The sequence below is a fragment of the Athene noctua genome, chromosome 18 (genome assembly GCF_965140245.1).
Source record: "Athene noctua chromosome 18, bAthNoc1.hap1.1, whole genome shotgun sequence".
In the NCBI taxonomy this organism is placed as follows: domain Eukaryota; kingdom Metazoa; phylum Chordata; class Aves; order Strigiformes; family Strigidae; genus Athene; species Athene noctua.
The window spans coordinates 10,696,527-10,710,446 of NC_134054.1; the positions used below are offsets into that span (position 1 = coordinate 10,696,527).

At 38.2% G+C, this 13,920-nt stretch overlaps 1 protein-coding gene across 1 annotated transcript in view; it reads right to left on the bottom strand.

The window, feature by feature from the left end:
• Nucleotides 1-1,289: 1,289 nt before the first annotated feature.
• Nucleotides 1,290-13,920, bottom strand: part of SMURF2 (SMAD specific E3 ubiquitin protein ligase 2) — a 67,326-nt gene continuing 54,695 nt past the window's right edge. The window contains exons 12-19 of the mRNA XM_074921816.1: nt 12,424-12,527; nt 10,762-10,876; nt 10,128-10,306; nt 9,515-9,652; nt 9,176-9,296; nt 7,552-7,753; nt 5,616-5,691; nt 1,290-5,391 (exon numbers count right to left, since the gene is read on the bottom strand). Of these exons, the coding sequence (XP_074777917.1) occupies nt 5,292-5,391; nt 5,616-5,691; nt 7,552-7,753; nt 9,176-9,296; nt 9,515-9,652; nt 10,128-10,306; nt 10,762-10,876; nt 12,424-12,527 (1,035 nt within the window). The 3' untranslated portion in view covers nt 1,290-5,291. The remainder of the gene's footprint in view (nt 5,392-5,615; nt 5,692-7,551; nt 7,754-9,175; nt 9,297-9,514; nt 9,653-10,127; nt 10,307-10,761; nt 10,877-12,423; nt 12,528-13,920) is intronic.

Consider the following 13,920-nt stretch of genomic DNA (forward strand, 5'->3'; position numbering starts at 1 on the left):
AAGTACTACTTCCTACAGTGCAAGTGTGTTTGAAATAGAAAACAATTAAAGTTCTTCTAGAGCAGAAAAAAGATGAGCTGCTGCAAGAACTGAAATGTGGGAAGGAACTGTGGACAGCATTCCTGATGATTTTCAATAGGCAGATACTAATAAGTGTATGCTCTGTAGGTATTTCAATTGTTGGATTTCATGCCAGGGTTTCAAAACTACATAAGCCCATGTGTAAACAGAGTTTTGTTTCAAAGGATCTATTTCAGAAGGGAGTGACAGTAATGCTATCTACAAATGGACAAGCAATAACAACCATGTTGCTCTTAGAAGCAGATTATCTGGACTAAAGTTTTGCAAGGGTACTTGTATTTAGTACCCTGGTTAGTTTTTTTAGGGAAGAGCAGATCAGTTCTAGTTCTGTGAGCATGAAGCTAGAGTAAACAGTGAATAAAAACTCCCACCATTCAGCTTTTACCTTACTTCAGGTTGTAGGAGGAGCTGACAACAGGCACTACATCTATCTTTGTAGAATCATCATGTGCTATAAAAAAATACACTGGTAGAAAACTGAGGTCTCGGCAGCCATGCGTTATGGGCTCTATGAGATGCAAACAGAGGGATATATACTTAAACTGAGATTACATTAAACCAAGCTGATAGTTAGTGAAGCCCAGTACTGATATATTTCCCTCTGCTTGACAAAACTGCAATTTTTAAATAGTTTGTCCTTTTAATGAGGAAGAACAGAAGTGAAATTTTAAACAGGCTCTAGTATAAAAGTTGCTTAAAATTGCATGTGTGAGAAGTGATACAAAAATATTGGAATCAATTGTACTGGATATACAATATTTAAAGCTTGCCCTGAGATGGTGTCTCATGGAACTGAGAACACAGTGATTTAAGATTCATGCATTGGGAAGAAAAAAGCCTCCAGCAGCTGGAGACGCTTCCTTTACTGATGAAATAAACCAGCTAGCAGTTAGAGCATGGTATACCTCACTTCAAACCCAACCCAACACCTCCACAACAACGAACCCCACACCGTGACTTTCTTAACAACCCTTTCCAGGGAGTTGCTATAAGCTGGGCTAATTTGAAGTCTTTCTCTAAGGGATAGTATTTATCAGCTAAGTTGATCAAATCTAACAAGTGTTTACTAGGTTTACCTTTTTTCTTCCCTTAAGAAAGATGGTTTAGCTTTGCTGAATTTTGAGAGGAGACCTATTCACCGATGTTGAGATAAAGTCCTTGCCAGGACATGCACACCATTACATGGCAGCCAAAAGTAAAGAAACCACTTTTTGCTTTGATTAGAACATTTAGCACAATCCTTGTTGTACATAACAGCATGTAGAAAGACAACAAGTTTTAAGTATTTTCTCCCAAAACAAAGCTGAGTTACTTTAAAATGTAACAATATCATTTTTAAGTAAATATTTGATTAAGAAAAACTTAAAACTTTTAAAACCATTGATGCTGTGACAGTGCAAACAGCATACAATTTATTGCTCAACTTCTGCATGGGTACATACATTAAGTACTTAAAAACCATTTTATACAGATTTTTTTTTTTTTTTGTTAAAGCTCATGTAACAGCTGGGTGGAAATACAATGATACCAATGCTAAAACACTCTGTAATAAATACAATGGAAATGATAAACTAAGAACTGTCAGTTTGTGGAGGAGTAATTACACTTGTATAAACTAATTACAACTACAGACAAAGCTCTGAGGATGTGGTAGAGCCAGAAACCTACTACATAGTGTAAAGTACAACAAATGGCACCTGTTAACTATATGGTGCTGTTTAAAATCTGAAGCCATTGGAGCATGCTACATTAAGCTGTATGATGCATACTTATGATATAGAAGCAAAGCTTTTACTTCCATCAATGCAGCCAGTTTAAACGCACCAGAAGTTCAATACAGATGTAGTGTTGTAGAACAAGAATTTAAGAACGGCTTGTGTGCTCTGGACTTTAGTACAACACAAAAATTTGGTACAAATAAATCAGTTTAGGGAAACTGAAACTATGTGCAAAAAAAAAAATTAGAATACATACTGTACAAAGCACCATTACAAAACTCTTTACACCGAGAAATTAAATCCTCTGAAACTCAACTGTGTACTGTATATTTGAAATCTACAAAAGTCACTGTTCATAATTAAACATTCATAATGAAAAGCAACAGCATAAAACCATGATGTGACATCTCTCTAAAACAACTAAAGACTGGATAAAGTAAAACCCAGTAAGAGGGACACATTGAAATAAATATTCACATTAATCATGGGGTGAAAGTCCAAGGTTAAAATGCAATATTAGGCTTAGCACCTTTTTGAGGGGAAAGTAGCTGACATGATCTTGAAACAAAATTCTGCAAAGGAATCAACCCTTTAACATTTTCAGATAAACATCTGACTAGGTGATGAGGTGCTTTAGTTAAAGCTCTCAGTCATTATGAAGGTAGAAAGGCACTCAAAATACTTGGTATATTCATCCTCATCTGTCAGCTGTGGAAAGTCAAATGTAGATTTGTCTATCTAGTTTTGTCTATAATATATTAAATTTACAATATTTATCTGTGGCAGTTAAAAAAAATTCTCTATGCCATACCAAAATGTTTGGTAGAACAAACAGATGTACTGCTAAGGCTGCTGTGAAAATGAATAGTATTAATCATCTGATCTAGAGTCTGTATTCTGCAGAGCTCATCTCCTCCCTCCTCAAAAATGCTTTCAGGACACAGGGATGGCCAGAACGATGCATTTAATAAATTTCCTGGCCTAAGTAGGTTGGCAGGGAGAAAGTTCCTGGGAGGTGGGTATGGGTGATGTGAGCAGGAGACACGCTACAGGGACAGTCTTTAAGTAGTGCTGAGGTGAGGTGAGGAGAGCTGTCTGGTGCAAAGGGAACAGCAGCAGGCCTTCCCCCACAGATCACCTAACAGAGTCCTGACTTCTCCCAAAAGCTGGATCAAAGCGGATTTTACGTTTTTTTTTTCCTGTTTCACGACCAGGGAGGCTGCAGCCATAGCCTGAGCAAGAGCGGGGTGGGGAAATAACTCACTTAGCTGACATTGGAGTATCCATCCTGTGAACAGTGGTCAAAAGAACCTGTCTCTGTGAAGTCTCTGTAAATAGTAATTCACATCATACCTCAAAACTTGCCGGGGGGTGAGAAGAGGTCTTTGGGAGTGCCTAAAGCAGTGGTCCCAACCACAGGCAGCAGTACTGAGTAAGAAACACACTGGGCAACAACCTACTTTGTTCTCCCAGGCAACCTGGACAGATGTAGTGGAAGCTTCTCTGGTAACAGTGTCACCTGAAAGCCTTGAATTAGGGATCCCAACTGTAGATGCAAAGGTACCAGCCATTTTACATGAGTGCAACAGTCCCTTGAAATGAAGTAAAAATGGGCCTGATATATTTCAAACCTGGCTGTCAAAGCAAGTTTCTTGGCTTTACATTTACATCCCTAAGTAGCCTCATCTCTGCAGCCAGCCCAGAATGGGAAGCAAGTCTCTTAGAACAAACCTTCCAGCAACAGCTGTACAAAAAAAAAAAAAAAAAAAAGAACATGTGGATTTGGCTCACCAGATTCTTACCACAATTCTACAAAAGTAGTCCGTCGCCCACTATTCTAAACACAACATCCAGTAGTAGTTTACTCACTGTGGCAGTCAGATTTGGCAGAACAAAATTAAGTTCAAGCTCCATAGAACAGACAGAATTAGCTAGTTCACTGTGTGCCTTACACTGCAAAAACGGAACAGCTGTTTACATCCCATTCTTTTAGCATTTTCAATACCCTTGACTTTCTTCTCATTGGCAGTGTAAAAATAGTGCAGATTTGATGATTAATTGTAACCTAAGTTAAAAAAAAAAACCACAACACTGATTGGAAAAAAACCTGCTACTTATTCCAAATAGTCTCACTGCTGAGAGGAGAACGCCACCATCTCTTAAGCAGACTGATCTATCTACACACCACAAGCAGATCATACAGATCTTAACTGAGAATTCCCAAACTAACTTCAAAGTTTAGTTCCCTCTACTGGTAGTGCATTTTATTCCCCTTTGAAGAGATCAACCCATGTTATAATTCATATATATACTTACTTCCATCCCTACAATCAATAATTTAAATTATGTGCTTTTTAAAACCTCATTTTCAAAGCACATTACACATATTTCAGTTAATACACCTTTTTTTTTTTTCCCTCAGTTGTAACTTAAACCCACGTGTCACGAGCAGCTAGACAAAGATTACAACATGTTTTACCTGATAAATCTTTAGCATCAACAAATATATAACTCGATTTGGCTGCATTCAAACAAACTTTGGTTGACTGGACAGGATGGGTTCTGAAACAAACTGCTGACAGGCTTCTGCTGTCAAATATCACCTCATCAGCATGCTTAAAAAGTTGAAAAATGCAGTGTTTAAATTTCAAGTCAAAAGCAACAAAAAAAACACCTCTTGACAGACTTGTTAGAAAAATGCTGTTTTTAAAAAAATCAAAACATCTACTGTTCATTAAAAAAGGTCTATTCCACATATTAACACAAGTACTGTACCAAATACAGTATGTGTCACTCACTAGAAATTTTGTTTAAGGAATCTGACAAGTGATATAAATAGGACCCCAAAACATCGTATTTGTAATTCATGCTTGAAAAATATAAAAAAGCCCCCTGTGGTAACATTTAAGTTGAATTTACATTGCAGAATATAATGTTTTACTATAAGAAAATGCAGTTAACATGTAAGTGGCTTTAATTAAAAAGATTAATGATTCTTTCAGCCAATTTTATGCAAAGTTAGAATAATCCAAAATATTTTTTCCAAAAATAGCAGGTATAGATGCTGTTCAGTATCATACATTTAAAACAGGCTGAAACGTGACTTGTACCGACTGCTGAAGTTGTGTCTTGGTATCTGAGAATAGAAATCAGGTAGGCAAATATAATAGATTACCTTTTACAAAAATAGTAGTCTTTAAGTATAGAATACTGCTTAACTGTTGAAATGTAGGAAAAGTCAGCATTCTGTATGTTCAAGATATTAGTTTTTAATAGCAGCTGAATGATCCTATGGCAGGAACCACAGAACCTATTTTCTTGAAATAAAAAAAAAAAAAAAAAAAAATTCCAAAGGTGTCCTTTCCCTCCCAGTGTCCTAGTGTAGAAAAGGGAAAGTTTCCTGTATTTCAAGCATTTCTTGAGTCTTGGCTGAGGGAAGGGCTTTCTGGCTGACAGGAGTATAAATAGAGTCTCAGGTAAGCCTGTGAAGGGTCATTCCACAGCAAACCCACATGTTTCTTCAATGGCAGTTAGCAGCTTCTCGTATAGCTTGTCATAGCTTTCGTAAGGAGGAATGTCTATTCGGTTAAAGCTGTGGAGGGAAGGCAGAAAAGTTTCAGCTCTCTGGAACTTCAAGCATCACCTAGCAAAGTTATGTTACACTATTTAATGTACTTGAGAAAATGACAAAGCAATGCTTAACAAGGCCAACGGGACTTCATATAAAGGCAAATCTCTAGTTTTCACACCTTTACTACTCTGTGCAGATTGCATTTATTATGTCAGAAAAGGAGGGGAAGAAAAGGAAAGCCTTACCAGGTATGAGCTTTCGGCAAATTATTAGTGCTGGCATCGATCTGGTGTATTGTAAATAGTCGTGGGCCTGCAGCACCTGAAAATTCAGAAAATATCTCTGATGCTACTCCATTGCGTAATATGGTATTTCTTTGTTGCATTGCAACAACAACAAACTAACTAAAACCACAAAAAAAAGTTAAGCTATGCACAAAACCCCTGAAATCGTAAACAGGCAGGAAAAACACTTAAACTCACAGTGCCTACCAGATTCCTCCCCTCCACCCGCACAGGATAACCATGCAGTTATTTAAACCTTTGAAAGATAAACAAGAACAAAGCACTGATAAGAAAGAACAAACCACCTGTTTGACACAGTGCCCTGTATAATTCTACACAGTTTTTAATCGAATTTCTCTCACCTTTCCTAGAGAACAAAACACCTGCAGCTGTATTTGTCCCCATTTTATAACTGGTCTTGAGTAGTGGCCGATTCCATTCAAATTCAATAGAGATCATAACACCAACTTCTTGTGATTTTGTTAAATTAATCTGACGATACAGAGATCCCCTTAACCTCTCTGCTAAAGAACAAAGACCGCAGGACAGCAGCCCTTTAGACTTAGTGTACGCTGCAGATTTCACACAGGACAGCAAAGGTTACAAACGCCCTAACCTTAGTAAAACGAATTCTTGCCTGTGGAAGCAGACATTAAAGAAAATAATCCACAGTCTTTCTCATGGGGACTCTGCTGTTAAACGAGAATGTGAGCTGCCTGTGCCGTGTTAGTACAACCCAGTCCAAAACCTGACAACCTTTATGTCCAAATCTGTAGGAAAGGAGGTTTCATTTGTGCACAGAAATACTTGTTTTACCAGTATAGTCATTCTAAAGCCTGCAGAGCAGCTGACATTAAGCTGCTATTACTTCCATTTCCATTCTCCAAACAGCTCACTGTTAGTAACAGGACACACATCAACAGTGGGGTTAATGTAACTTGTAACTACTCTGACAGGTTAACAGTTACACAGTTCGACCCAAGTCCCTCCACCCTCTGCAATGTTATTTAAACACCACTTAAAGTACCACACTTAGCTTAAAGTAACTGGGGTCTTAAAAAACTCAATATTCCTGAGCTTCTAATGCACCTGAATATTTTAGACCTCAAGAACAGAGAAGAAAGAAGACAAGGGCTTCTATCTGATAATGAAGGGATAACGAGGAAGAAACAGCAACTGGCTTTTGTATGCGGCAGCTGTTACCACAGCGTTTGTGTTCTGATGGAATCTTCTACCTGTTAAAATGGTTTACGGGCAATGTCTTCCCCGGGCAGTTTCCTCTCATCTTGTGAGAGGTAAAATTGGATAACTACCCTTAACAGAGCAGTATGGGCTGCAGCCAGAGCTGCGGCACCAGAGACCCAGAGCTTCCACTGAAGTTCAGAAGACAGGCCAGGTCGGTAATTAAGGTGACTGTTCCCGCGGCCCGGGCTGCCGGTGATTATGTCACTCTTACAGTAAAAACAGTCAGCATTACCAAGTGCCTCTGCTGGCAGAATGGCAAGAACACTGCATGTTGGTGTTTCTGGTCCCAGAGCTGTACAGGTGATGAGGGCTTGTACAAGACAGAAATTGAAAAACAGGTTTCTAGAAAAAAGACATAAGCAGAAACCCACCAAAGATCTCCTCACCAAGATCTCAGCTGGTCAGAACTTCTTGCCAGAGACAGAAGTGCATCATTGAAACAAAAGAGCCATTTACAGCTGAATAACAAGGTAATAAACAACCACACAAAAAAAAGACGATTTGTGATTGTTATTCATCAGACCATTAAAAATCGCTCTGAAAGAGTCACGTTACAGCCCACCAGCCTCATTTTCAGCTACTGTTTCTGTGATGTGTCCTATTGCTTCCTCCGAGTAGGGGCCCTCGGCAGTTCCTTCTGGAGAAGCGTTACCTTGCAATGCCTTGAAGCCCTGCAGAGGCACTCTGGATGAGCCAGTCACAAACTGGAGAAGTCGCGCTCTCCTCTCTTCATCAAAAAACTCCACAGCTTTCCAGAACCATTTCACGATGTTGCTGTCTGGGGTACAGTGTTTTAACCTAGTATTTGCCTTCCAGTCATTAACATCAATTTTTCCCAGTCCACAAATGATGAGCTGTAAATTTAAAATATAATATTTCATTATCGATCAATAAAAATAGTTTTGGAGCTAGCCAAATGATGAAGAACTAATTTTGAACAAAATTGATAGATTTTATACCTTTAAAGGCAAATTATAACCCCTCACTAATCTTAAGCAATGCAGAAATAAAACTTTTCTTTTTTTTAAATATTACTTAGCATGCAATCCACTTTTCAAATGGCATCAATTCAAATTGAAAAATCAGTAATTTTATAAGCTTATACAAAAGTGTCTTGAACTGTCAATTAAATAACAGAAGCACAGATCCTACCCATGTGTGAAAGTGCATAATCCACACTTGAACTCAGTATTTCTTTCTGGAGCATAGCTAAGGGTGTAGTTTGGCTGCTCTAACTTTGGACCCTCAAAAGTAATCTTGTTCTTGTCATACCACACACAACACAAATCAGACCTCTCCTGACAAAGAGCTTTCCGTGCTTCTAAAATGGAGATCCACAATGAATCAGTTTAAGCTCAGAAGGAATATGATGATGAAGATTTTCTTCTAGTGACCAAGAACACTGGATCTTCCCCTCTCTTTATTTTGCATTTGCAAAATGACTCTGGGTTAACAGTACGGCTGGTTCACTGCTGCTGAATGAGAATATTCAGGCAAAAAGAAGAGCAATCACTAACATTCTAGTACAGTGAACAGCAGAAAAGCATGAATAATTTACCTTGTGGCCATTTTTTATGGCAAAAACCCCAGCTCCACAGCTAACAGACTGTATATTAGATTGCAGTTTAAGACAAGTTTGGGATCTATGGGATTTGCCGTGAGAGGATATTGTTTGGATGCTGATCCTGACGTTTTGTAGCGCATTTGTCGGTGACAGCACCTTTCCTTATGCTGTATGTACAGGGCCAATCTAGTCTGGCATAACTCAGGTCTGCAAAACCACACAGCTGCCTGACACCAAAGTCAGGGCAGTGTGCTGGAAGGGCTGGGAGCAAGTGGTAGGAGGTGGAAGGGAGTGACAGCCTATTTTCCTGGCAGCACTGAATTTAATATTGTGAAACTGCACCGTGAGAAATATGCACCAGCACCTCTGCTGGAGTAACACACTCTGAGACAATCCGAGGTCCCCGCAGTTACTTTTCAGTCGGTACAGCTGGGTTTTCAGGTACAGGAGAGGGTCTCCTCTTCCACCGTTTCTGCAGTTGCCACGAGACAGGTATCACCTTGAGAAACACTCTTAGAGCTCTCGGTGGAAGGTACATGCAGGCTCAGTGACTCCGTGACCCGGTAACCCCTTATGCTAACTGTATTTCTTGCAACAGTGCACCTGCAAACCCCTAAAGCACTGGGGATACAACTTCGCACGTTACTCAGTCTCAGAAGAATGCCTCAGGCTTTTATTGTTACACTTGACGACATAACATTAGTGGACTGACCTCTAACTCTTTCTCATCAAATGTCTTCAGCAGATGTTGTGGGATTACTTCATTAAATCCCTTCTGTAGAGCCAGAAACTGAGCTTCAATTCCTCGTAAAAATCGCCAGTTTACATAAAGTCTGCAAGCAAGTGCAAATTGGTCTTGTGAAAGATGTATTCAAATACAATAAACCTGCAATTTATCCAGCCAAAAAAACCGGCCCGACAGGAATACACACACCACCACCATTGCACTACCACTTGGAAAAAGCCAACACCCTCAACTACTTCAAATAAGTAAAAGTTCCTCCCCACCACAAGAAATATAATAAAACTTTAAGAAAAGATATTGATATACCTGACGTATTCCTTTTTGTTTTCCTCTGTCACGGGGATGCTTTTCCCATTGGGTTTCAGTTCATGTTGAATAATTTCTCCATATGCATTGTGTTCTACACAAAACGTATGGTCCAAGACTCCTGTGATATCGTTCTCCCTGGTGGAAAGAAATAAGAAAGTGACTCAGGGAAAACATATTCTGCAAATATATATTACAGCTGTAATACATCTGACAGACGTCACAATTTAGTTTTTCAATAGCATTCCAAATCACTGCTTGGAAGCAGAAAGCGAACACATTTTTACTATGTTATTATTTTAAAACCATTATCAAAGTTTCAATGTTATATTTTAATAATGTTACTGTTAATAATAGGCAAAATAAATTAAAATGTACAGACTGAACACTTTACATCTCAGCAAACATTTATCTCCCCCCACCCCCCAAATTTGAATACCTTGAGCACGTTAAGCCTCAAAGAAGTTAAACTGTGCAAGAAATACGTTTCTTAAATCTGCCTGAGCAAGAGATCAAAATGCACTTTGTTTATTTTCAACTGGATTTAGGAAAATCATCACATGTTAACTGAGAGAGAACTCTACCATTGTAAGATATAATACACAGCACATACAGTATCCAGACTAAGCTGTTATGAAGATCAGGGTCCACCAATTCCATATCATCCAAAGTAATTGGCTTCCCTAGCAACTGCTTATAGAAAGGCAACGTGAAGCCTCCATCGATATAGTGTCCATGAAACACAGCCATCCCCATTATCCGTCCAACAAAATGGAAATATGATAAGTGTTCCTAGAATAGAAAGAGGAGACTAAGCCATTCAGCTAAGTAAGACGTCCAGGTAATATCTGCTGAACGTGAAATAAAATTTCAACACACACACACAAAAAAAAAAAAAAAAACAAACCACAAAAACCCCATATCCAGAGCGTTTTGTTTGTTTTGTTTGTTTTTATACACAGTACATTGAGTATATTGCTTCCAGTCCACAAATCTTACTACTAAGAATCAAAATAAATTTAATTTCTCCCAAAGGAAACATAAATCAACATTTTACAGAAAATTAAGAACACATTTGAGAAGTTTCTTTGATCAGTACTAAGAAGAAATTATCATATTATTGCACAAATTCAGTCTTTAGCAGTATTAATATGAGGATTAGGTTCCTAGGTCTAGAACACTCCCCAGATGGATTTCATTTCTAGTCACAAAAGGATGATTTACAGAACTCATGTCACCAGTCGTACCGGGTTGACTGCAGAGTCGGGGTTGATTTGCAGTGTATAGATATCATCTCGGGAATATTGGAAGAGACCGTAATAGGGATTCAACATTTCATGTGACAATAGGTAGAGCCACTCCCTGAAGAAAATAAAATAATTTATTGTGTAGACAAATGCATTCCTACACTGAGAATCTTTGCAAAACAGTATGATTTTAAACAAATGCATTCCTACACTGAGGATCTTTTCAGAATAGTATTGATTTTTTTTAATCTTCCTGTTAAACATAAACGTGAAGAAAGTTATCTCGGAACACGTAAGGCTGAAATCAGAATTATTTTTATTGGCTCAGTAACTACACAGCACCTGACAGTTGATGAATGTCCCAGTTTTCCAAGATTGTTCTCCAGATTACTTATTTCCAAGAGAGTTTCTGACTATGACTCTCCTTCATCCATTACACACCGAGACAAGACCCTGTATTCTGTTGACTGTATATACCTCAGAGATGTTGGAGTCAAAGCTTTTAATATAAACCATCTTCAGGTAATGGATATATTTACTTAGAATTTTAATTACATGTTCACAGATCAGTAAATTATGGTCTAAGAACTGGGAAAACTAACAATTTCTAGCTTGGTCTTCCTGTATTCCCGTATGGAAGATGGCAAAGGCTCCACAGCATGCAGACTCAAAACAAAACCCATGTTGAAAACTACTAGCAGATACTTTGGAAAACAGTGCACAACAGCATCTGTAACTTCTTTATTTTAAACACTGTTATTATCATCAAACAATTGAGTCAACAAGACTGTTTTGCTAGTTATGGCTAATTAGGATGTTAAAATATTTAGGAATGGATGAAGTGAAAACTCCATTGGCCATTTGCAAACTCATGAAGAGACAGGCAAGCTAACAGCCCAGGTCCCAGGGGTTACCTGCTACAAACCAAACCACAGACATAGAAGATGGGCTGTTTGGGAGCATCGTCTGTACTTTGAAATTAATACTAATGGTAAAAAAGTGAAAAAAAAAAAATACAAACAATGAGTCAACACTCATTTAGAGAGAGTAAATCCACATGCCAGAGGTGGGGAATATTTTCAGTGAAGTAAACCAGCACCTGTGCAACTGGCCAATACAATTCCTAATGCTGTTTTAATACGTGAAGAAAATCTTCATACAATCAATGAATGTCACTTTTTCTAAGCAAGTGAAAATAACCCCAGACTATTGACAGACTCAAGTTGCCTACTAACTGCTAGTTCTTAACATTTTGCTTCAAACAGTAGCAAGAATTTGCAATAAAGCATATTTTTTTGATCAAAGTTCTGCCACAAAGCCAAGTATTTAGTGGTATAAGTTCTCAGATACCCAAGCTTTACTAACCAAAGAAAAATACAGTCATCTCAATAGATACCAAAAGCCTGTCTCGCATATATGATAGATGTCTGTTGTGATCTGTAACATGCAATTTGATTCGTTTCCAATAAATTTGTTTTCTTTGATGCAGTTTTTCCTTTAAAAGACTGTCTGAAAATATATATTCTTCTGACATACAATCTGTTACAGAAATAAATACGAGTAAGGCTAATGTAAAAAGAAACAAAGCTGATACACGGCTGGTTTAGGATTCAAAGCACAGGTGTAGTTGGTGAGGGCAGACACAGAGGATGGACTCTTTACCTGGCAACACCTCCATAATCAAGGCCTTCCTCCCCACGAAATTTTATCATTAATCGTTTCCACAGGTCTTTTGGCCTCATTTTCATGACTTGTCTGTAGGATTCCTGTAAACACATAACACTTTCTTTTATTGACTGTTTTTTACAGACAAGAAGCTACGACTGTTTATTAGAAAATAAGGGAGTGTCAGACTCTGAGTCCAAAGGGGATACCATTAAAGGGGATGTCATTTTCCTAGATACTAACCAGTTTCTCAAATCACAGATTGTTACTTAGTTTCCTACAAACGTGATAACACTTGTCAAATAAAACAGGTATGTGAGATGAATCACCTTATGTTAAATTTCCAGAGGTGTACAGTGATCAGAACACTCTCCAATTCTCACATAAAACTCATAATAAATTAAAATCTGTGTCAGTAAATTCCTTTTGTTTTGCACAACGGCTCAATTTTTGCAGTCTGAAAACCAACAGTGGAGCTTCTACTCTGGGTACAACACATGGGCAAGCCTTCAAGAAGCATCTTAAGTATAGAAGCATCAATGTCATCCCAGTACACCTACAGAATTATTCCCATCAGTAAGACTTCACCAAGAAGACGCAAAAATAAAGCTGAAAGAGGCAAACCAAATGCTAATTTTTAGAATGGAATTTTTAAAAAGCTTTGTTTCTATTTATGTCATGTATCAGTGCCCCAAACTTTGGCTTTGCAGAACAGAAGAGGTAGGTGTGTCTGGGACCCAGCATACTCAGCTTTGTTTTCAGAACAAGAACATTTTTGCTACAGTACAGCAGCCTTTCCTCCCTTTCTCTTTTAGTTGATTATGAACTGATTTGACTGTCTCCAAAGGGAAGACCAACACAAACCTTTCTCAGCTGGGAAAAAAATGTGACAACACAGTGGGGCCTATCACATTTGTGGGTGGGATGGGTGCTAAAGTTCTCAAGAAGACAGACTGTTCTCCAGAAAAAGCCAGTGAATTATAATTGTATCAAATCAGCAGAATTCTGCTGAATAATGTCACAAAATAAAATGCAGATATCCCACTGTGGGCATGTCTGATCATTCAAAAGCCTAGACAATTTATAAAATCAATCTGATTCTGAGGAAAAAAAAAAATCAACCCAAATTGAGATATTTTGACACAGTGCTGAGGGATCTGGTGTAGTTGAGAACAGTCAGTGGTAGGTTAATGGTTGGACCAGATGATCTTCAAGATCCTGTCCAACCTAGATGATTCTGTGATTCTGTAAATAATCCAAACTTCAGCGATGAATGCTATCCAGTAGTCATTTTACTGACATTACAACAGGTGAAATATCACTAATAATTGTTTGGTTTTCAAACTGTAACGTTCTCCCTGTAACAGACATCAACGTTCTTATATTCAAGGAAGAAGTCAGACAGTATCTGTGTTGTGCTTGGACTCCTTCCTCAGCCCCTGACACAGTCTGGGTATCTTCAGCCTCGTTTTTCTTCTTCTCTACAGAGTAAAT